Genomic DNA, 7866 nt, shown 5'->3' with positions numbered 1-7866 from the left:
AACTGTTGCCGCTGTGTCTGCTGCTGCTGCTGCTGCTGCTTCTATATTTCTAACTGCTTGTCACATTTCATTTCATTTGCTTTCCAACAACAATATATTGCAGGCAACAGCAACAGCAACAGCAACAGCAGACAAAAGCGCGCACATGACAGCAAAAATAACGTATTAATTGCAATTTATGCACATTAACAACAAGCAACAAGCAACAGCAGCAACAACAAACAAGCAACAATAATAAACAACGTGCCAGCTAGCAGCAACATGCAGCGACAACAGCAACACTCACAGCAACAGCAGCAAAAACAACAACAACAGCAGCAGCCAAATAGCTTAATGCAACAACAGCAACAACTAAAGCAACAACAGCAACAACAACAACAACAACAAATGCGCTGCCAAAGCTGTCGACAACGTCTGGGGATCAAAAAGATTTGGCTGCCGCTTATCATCTTCTTTTCACTGCAGGTGAGCAACAACAACAACAACAAACAACATACACTTCTTTTCTACACACATCATTTAAATCTATTGAAGCTAAGCAGCAACAACAGCAACAGCAAACAACATTTGCAATTTCGATAATTATCGATCAGCGCATTTGTGTGTAAAGTGAAAGAGTTTTGCGGCTTAGCGCGCTTTAAAGTAGCTTTAAAGATCAAGAGATAAGCAGCGAAGAAGAAGAAGAAGAAGAGGAGGAGGGACAGGCATCATTAATACATATATAATATAGTAAACCGATTGTGATGGGGATTACTTCAAATTTCTTTTACATAAATACAAATTTATCGATCTGCCTGAGTTGTCAGATTGTGCAGTTATAGAGGCAACATATATATAACAGATATGTATAATATATATACATATATATATAAATATATATATATATATATATATATCATATATCATATAACATATATCATATATCCTATATCATATATCATACATCATACATCATACATCATATATCATATATCATATATCATATATCATATATCATATAACATATATCATATATCATATATCATATATCATATATCATATAACATATATCATATATCATATATCATATATCGTATATCATATATCATATATCATATATCATATATCATATATCATATATCATATATCATATATCATATATCATATATCATATATCATATCATATATCATATATCATATATCATATATCATATATCATATATCATATATCATATATCATATATCATATATCATATATCATATAACATATATCATATATCATATATCATATATCGTATATCATATATCATATATCATATATCATATATCATATATCATATATCATATATCATATATCATATATCATATATCATATATCATATATCATATATCATATATCATATATCATATATCATATATCATATATCATATATCATATATCATATATCATATATCATATATCATATATCATATATTATATATCATATATTATATATCATATATCATAATCCGTTTAGCTGCAGAGCTCTTAATGCTAGATTAATGATATTAGATTGATAGATATAAGATGTAATACCTAATATCTATCAGGTTAAATGTGAGATGTCTACTATGTTATCTTACTTGTTTTTCTTTAGCATGCTCTATAGATTAAGACCTTTAAGAGATCTTCTCTATAAATACAATAGTTCTGCAGATATCTCAGCTGCATTGTGTAAGACTTTAAAGAAAGCAAATGAATTAGATATTCAGAACTATGACATAATAAAAAGCAATACAAATTTCTTATTTACTATGCTATATAAGTACAAAAAACTTGTTCCTTCCACAAATACTGTCATATATATTCAGAGTGTGGCCTATGGGACTATGCTAAGTAATTACGAGAGGACAGCAACTATAGTTAATAGCTGTTCTCAATATGTTCTCACATCATTCCATATCATTCCACATTTCTAGCTCACTAGATGCACGTTCTTCATGGAGTATTCCTTATTATCTATGGCTACTTCACCTTGGCTAGTTCCTTATTTGTTCTATTTTCGTTTCTAGTTCCCCATTTCTGCGCCTTCTGATTCCAATTCTCCTTCTCTGATTTCCAGTTCTGTGTTTCTCATTCTTCATTTCTCGTTTCCCTTTCCACATTCGCTATTTTGTTCTATTCACCTTGTTCCCTCTGTTAACTTTGTAGCTCCTCATTCCTCATTCCTTATTCTTTATTATTAATTTTTCATTAGCTGCTCCTCATTTTTAACTCCCAATGGGAGCTCCTCATACTTAGCTCTTCGTTTTCCATTTCTTGTCCTTCATGCCTCGTGCTTAATTCGAAATTCCATTTTCATCATTCCCTGTGCCCTATTCCCCTCATTCCCTTTTCCCCATTCCACATTCCTCGCTGAACATTCCCCTCGCTGCCTATGACACAATTGAAGCATGGATTCAAAGCTGATTTCCCTTTCCTTTGGCACGACAGCCTCGACAACAACAACAACAAAAGAAAACTCTTCCTTTTCGTTTCGTTTCTGTTTTTTTTTTTCCACTAACTTTTCGTTTTTCCCAGCCTCGTTGCGTTCAACTTTGAACCAGCGGCCAGATCTTGTCCAGGTTTCCGTCTGCTGCCAAAAAAAAAAGAAGCAAAAAAAAAGACAAAAGATTTTCGCATACTCTGGATGGAGAAGCTGCTGCGGCTGCTGCTGTGACTTTTTCACATTTACTTTCTCTCGCTCTGCCAGACGGCGACTGCGACTGCGACTGCGACTGCAGCGGCGACTGCGACTGCGACTGCGATTCGAACCCGGAGCCAGACAGCAAAACTCGACATTTCAGCATTGGTCGAGGTCAAGATTAACAACAACAGCCGGCATTGGCTTTGGCTCTGGCTCTGGCTGTGGCTGTGGCTTTGGTTCCGTCTTCAGCTCCGGCTGCCGCATCATTAGCTGTCGCATTAGCAGCAGCAGCAGCAGCAGCAGCTGCTCACGACTTTTTGTTATTGTCGCTGGGCATTTTGCGCATTGCCCGTCGCCAAAATGGAAAACTTGGCACACATTTCTATTAACGCAGGCGCTAGCAGGCCCCTCCCCCTCCTGCTTCACTCTCCCCTTCACAGGCCCCCATTTGGCTCCTTTTAACTACGGCTCTGCGCGTTCTATCGCATTGCGGAACCGGCTCACGCGCATCTCAAAATCTGAAAAGCGAAATTTGGGCTCCCTCCGCACCTGCTCTTCGCGCAGCCAGTGCTCTGCAGCTGCCGCAACTCTTCCTCTTTGTTATTCATAGCCATCGCCCATGGACTGCTCCAAATCACGTCCAAGCCGCGGACTTGGCATGCAAAAATCTTCATTTTTTTGGTTTTTTTTTTTTTTTTTGATATTTTTAGAATTTGTTTTGGGAACTCGTTTGCCAATTTATCTCAGTGTATGTGTGTGTGTGTGTGTGTCGTCTGCCGAATGGGCATCATCACTTTCTACCTTAAACAGGATTGGCACAGGATGCCACGTCGCGCTGATTATGTGACATCCCCATTGGAAGCTGCTCACTGCGGCTGGGTGAAAGTTGTTTTGGGCCCGCGGCACAGTTTGGACCAAAGAAAATGCTTGGGTCTGGGCCAGCTGGCCACATAGACTGTCTCGTCTGCCACCTGTCTATCTCTCTCTCTCTCTCTGTCTATCTCTTTGTGCATTAAATCACTTGACTAGCTGAAAGAGTAGAAAATAATGTAGAAAAAGCTTTAAAGAAAATTGATGAAAAATTATTTTTATTTTGAAAATTCTAAAAAAATGAGCAAATTTTAAAAAACTTTTTAAAAAATTTAAAAATTAAATTTTATTAAATACTTTTTTTTTAAATATTTTTTTTAATTTTCAAATTTTCTTTAATTCATATATTTATAAATATATATAATATATATAAAAATTATATATATATATATATATATATATAAATTATTTATGAATATTATATGCTCTATTACATTCACTAGAAGTACCTATAATGTTGTTGAGCCTAGTTCTAACTTCCCGTTAAATTCTTTATTTTTTAGATATTAAACAAATTCTATTTATAAACATCTTAAATCTTAGCTAGGGACAAGCCTCAACAATGTGAAGCTGATCAAATATTATAAAAACATAAATTATTTCTATTTAAATTCTGAGAGAATCTAAACAAAATTGAGTTTGCATAAGACTTGCTCAGGTTTAGTTCCTGAAACTCGAATTGGGATTTAGATTTGTTTAAGACTTGTCTGAGTTAGGTTCTTGACAGCCGAATTGACATTAGCATTTGCCTAAGAGTTGTTCAAGTTTAGTTCCGGAAGCTTGAATTGACATTAAGATTTCAATAAGCCCTGCCAGAGTCTACCCTTCTTGACAGCCGAATTGACATTAAGATTATACCAAGACTTGCCTAAGTGTAGCTTTTGAAACTCGAATTGACATTCAGATTTACCTAAGAGTTTTACAAGTTTAGTTCCTGAAACTCGAATTGGGATTTAGATTTGTCTAAGACTGGTCCGCGTTAGGTTCTTGACAGCCGAATTGACATTGGGATTTGCCTTAGAATTGTTCAAGTTTAGTTCCTGAAGCTCGAATTGATATCATGGTTCACCTAAGACTTGCCTGAGCTCGAATTGACATTAAGATATTCCTAAGACTTATCCAAGTTTAGTTCTTGAAGCTCTTGAAGCATTGACATAGATCTGAACAGATTTGCTAGTTGCAGCTGGAGCTGTAGCACTAATCTTGGTCTAGGGCCATGATTGGTGTCAGTTTCGTCTCACGGCGTTTGAACTGAAGGAGAATGTAAATAATATCGTTACTATAACGCTCTATATGCTAGTCGCCTGGCTGATTGGCTCACCATAGAATAAATAGTTTCCCGTAGAACTTGCCGCTGATCTGAGCTGAGTAATTAGCGGCGCGATGGCTGACGTGCTGTGCAAGACAATTTGAAAATCGCGATCTCAGCTCATCCGGTTCCCGTTTTCTAGCCTTGACATCGTTTTTGGCCAAGACGGATTTGCCGGGCCAATTGGGTCGCTGGAGATGGCTAATAAGAAGAAAGAAAGAAAGAAAAAAGTGAAATTTGTTACACTTGGCGCAGTTTTCTTTTGTTGCTGCTGCTGCTGCTGCTGTTGTTGCTTTTCCTTATGCAATTGAATCGCTAGTCGCATCCGCCATTCGCCATTCGCCAACAACAGTTGCCAATTGGCAATTGGCATGCGACATGTGACTCTGCTCCCATTGTACTTAGTTGAAATTCTTGGCGAGACTCTCTATGTTTGACTGTGTGGCAGCTCATTAAAGCAAGCAACATTGTTGCTTTTGCTGCTGCTTCTTCTTCTTCTGCTTGTGCTCTTGTGACCCATTTTTGTGTTTGTTTTGCGCAGCTCGCCTTGATACACGCGGATGAGGTCGAGGTGGTGAAGGCAATCGCTGGCGGCGGCGGCAACGACGAGATCTCCCTTGGCCTGAGCGAGCAAGACAATGAGGTGGATCAAATGGCGCTCGAATCGGAACAGGAATTGCAGCAGCAGCAGCAGCAGCAGCAGCAACAACAGCAGCAGCAGCAACAACAACAGCAGCAACAGCAGCAGCAGCAGCAACTACAACAACAGCAATCCGTTTCCATGCCCAAGGTGCAGGTGCATTACCCGCACAATGGTCTGCCGCAGGCGCCGCCTGGCCTCAGTTTGAGCCTTGGCCTGGGCCCAGCCCGAAGTAAGTTGTCGTCGTCGTAGCTTTAGCCGAAACTTAAACTCATTTCGTTCCAACTAGGCAACAATCATCAGAATATACCGATGAGCTTTGGCCAGCCCTTCGGACCGCCACCGCCGCCCGGCGCACAATTCTATAAGGGACCACCGCCGCCGGCACCACAGCGACCCTTGGTGCTGCCGCCATCGCAGCAGCAGCAGCAGCAGCAGCAGGTGCAACAGGTGCAGGTGCAGCAGGTGCCATCGCTGGCTGATCTGAGCGTGGGCGCCTCCAGCAACAATGAGATCTGGGCCTCGCCCGTCCAGGACATGCCCAAGATCGTGTCGCTGGACGTCAAGTGCGAGAAGAACGGCATGAAGGTGTTTGTCCAGTTCGATAAGCCCTTCAATGGCATCGTCTTCTCCAAGGGCCACTACAGCAACATGAACTGCGTCCATTTGCCCTCCGGCCTGGGTCGCAGCTCGGCCAGCTTCGATATTGGACTACACGAGTGCGGCACAGCTGGCAATACGGACAACTACAATCAGGGCTATGGCCACGATGCTGGCGGCAGCGCCGGCGCTGGCACCTACTTCGAGAACATCATTGTCATCCAGTACGATCCGCAGGTGCAGGAGGTATGGGATCAGGCGCGCAAGCTGCGCTGCACTTGGCACGATCAGTACGAGAAGAGCGTGACCTTCCGACCCTTCCCGGTGGACATGTTGGATGTGGTGCGGGCCGATTTCGCTGGCGACAATGTCGGCTGCTGGATGCAGATCCAGGTGGGCAAGGGTCCATGGGCATCGGAGGTCTCTGGCCTGGTCAAAATTGGACAGACCATGACCATGGTGCTGGCCATCAAGGACGACGACTCGAAGTTCGATATGCTGGTGCGCAACTGCGTTGCACACGATGGCAAGCGGGCGCCCATTCAGCTGGTGGATCAGCGTGGCTGTGTCACCCGACCGAAGCTAATGTCCCGCTTCACCAAGATCAAGAACTTTGGCGCCTCCGCCTCGGTGCTGTCGTACGCCCACTTCCAGGCCTTCAAGTTCCCCGATTCGATGGAGGTGCACTTCCAGTGCACCATACAGATCTGTCGCTACCATTGCCCGGACCAGTGCAGTGCCGAGACCAATCTGCAGGATGTGCACCACTTGCAGGTGGGACCCGAGTCCCAGTACGGACCACCACCTCAGCTACATGGCGATGCGTATCATGTGGCCAGTGCGATTGGCAAGCGACGCGATGAGCGACGCGTCCAGAGGCGTGCGCGTGCCGTTGCCGAGTCCACGGAGCAAGTGGGTCTCAATCGTATCATCAAGGTGGTATCCTCCGGCGACCTGACCTTTGCCATTGACGAACAGGCGGCAGCCGGTGGCGGCAACAACAGCAGCAGCAACGGTGGCTCCACCTTGCCACAGACAATGGTCTTTCCGCTGCGCGAGGAGGGACTCATTTGCATGACTACGCCGGGCTTTGCCATTACGCTGATCGTGCTGCTTGGCATTCTGGTGACATCGTGCTTGATTTCCGCCGTGCTCTACGTGCGACTGCGACCCTTCTCCAGCTTTGCAGCCAAGGAGCGCGCCGTCGCCTTTACGAATCCCCAGCTGGCCGCCGGCCCACTGCCCGTCATCCATTTGCCATCACCGGCCGAGGCACTGGCGGGCACGCTCTCCAAGAAGCGATCGCTCTCATGAACGTCCATTTCACATTGTACTAGTTTAGGCCATGAAATTAGCTAATTGTCTAATGCATTAGTTAAATATCAATAATTGCATAATGCCGTTAACTGGGCTTAAGCCCGCCTCTGCCCAGACTTTCTATCTAAAGCCAGGTCTCTGCCTCACTCGCCCTTAGTTTCTTTCTACTACTTGCTCAGTCTCTCTCCCTCTCTCTCTCTCTCTCTCTCTCTCTCTCTCTCTCTGTTGGTGGTAGTCAATTTAACAAATAAAAGAAAACAGATTTAACACAATTTAAAATATATGCTCTAGTTTAAGCCTAGGTTCTATTTTAAATCGGTGCTAAGCCAATGCTCACAGTTCAAATATTTAATGCCAATCTGGCAACTCTGCCTCGCCCGCTCTCTGTCTCCCTCTCCTACAATCTGACTGTACTTCCTCAACTTGTTTCGGTTACAGTTAGCATGAGCTGCCCGTGACTCAGGTCCGGCAACGCTGCTCGCTGT

The 7866-nt window shown here is 43.0% G+C and overlaps 1 protein-coding gene across 1 annotated transcript; it reads left to right on the top strand.

Annotated features, from left to right (window-relative positions):
- Window positions 1-333: 333 nt before the first annotated feature.
- On the top strand, window positions 334-7562 carry LOC111596708. The gene is made up of 3 exons (XM_030223105.1): window positions 334-465; window positions 5366-5678; window positions 5754-7562. The coding sequence occupies exons 1-3, from the start codon at window positions 334-336 to the stop codon at window positions 7376-7378; spliced, it is 2070 nt and encodes a 689-aa protein (XP_030078965.1). The 3' UTR covers window positions 7379-7562.
- Window positions 7563-7866: the final 304 nt, after the last annotated feature.

Source organism: Drosophila hydei, unplaced genomic scaffold (genome assembly GCF_003285905.1).
Source record: "Drosophila hydei strain 15085-1641.00,03,60 unplaced genomic scaffold, DhydRS2 tig00000131-arrow-arrow-pilon, whole genome shotgun sequence".
Taxonomy (NCBI): Eukaryota; Metazoa; Arthropoda; class Insecta; order Diptera; family Drosophilidae; genus Drosophila; species Drosophila hydei.
This window is presented reverse-complemented; position numbering and strand designations above follow the sequence as displayed.

What these genes read in the sequence shown, in the direction of transcription:
- LOC111596708 (XM_030223105.1), top strand. Translation starts at nt 334, where the DNA reads ATGCAACAACAGCAACAACTAAAGCAACAACAGCAACAACAACAACAA. An exon ending in TCATCTTCTTTTCACTGCAG is followed by an intron (nt 466 to 5,365) that starts GTGAGCAACAAC and finishes TGTTTTGCGCAG; the next exon opens with CTCGCCTTGATACACGCGGA. An exon ending in TGGCCTCAGTTTGAGCCTTG is followed by an intron (nt 5,679 to 5,753) that starts GCCTGGGCCCAG and finishes CGTTCCAACTAG; the next exon opens with GCAACAATCATCAGAATATA.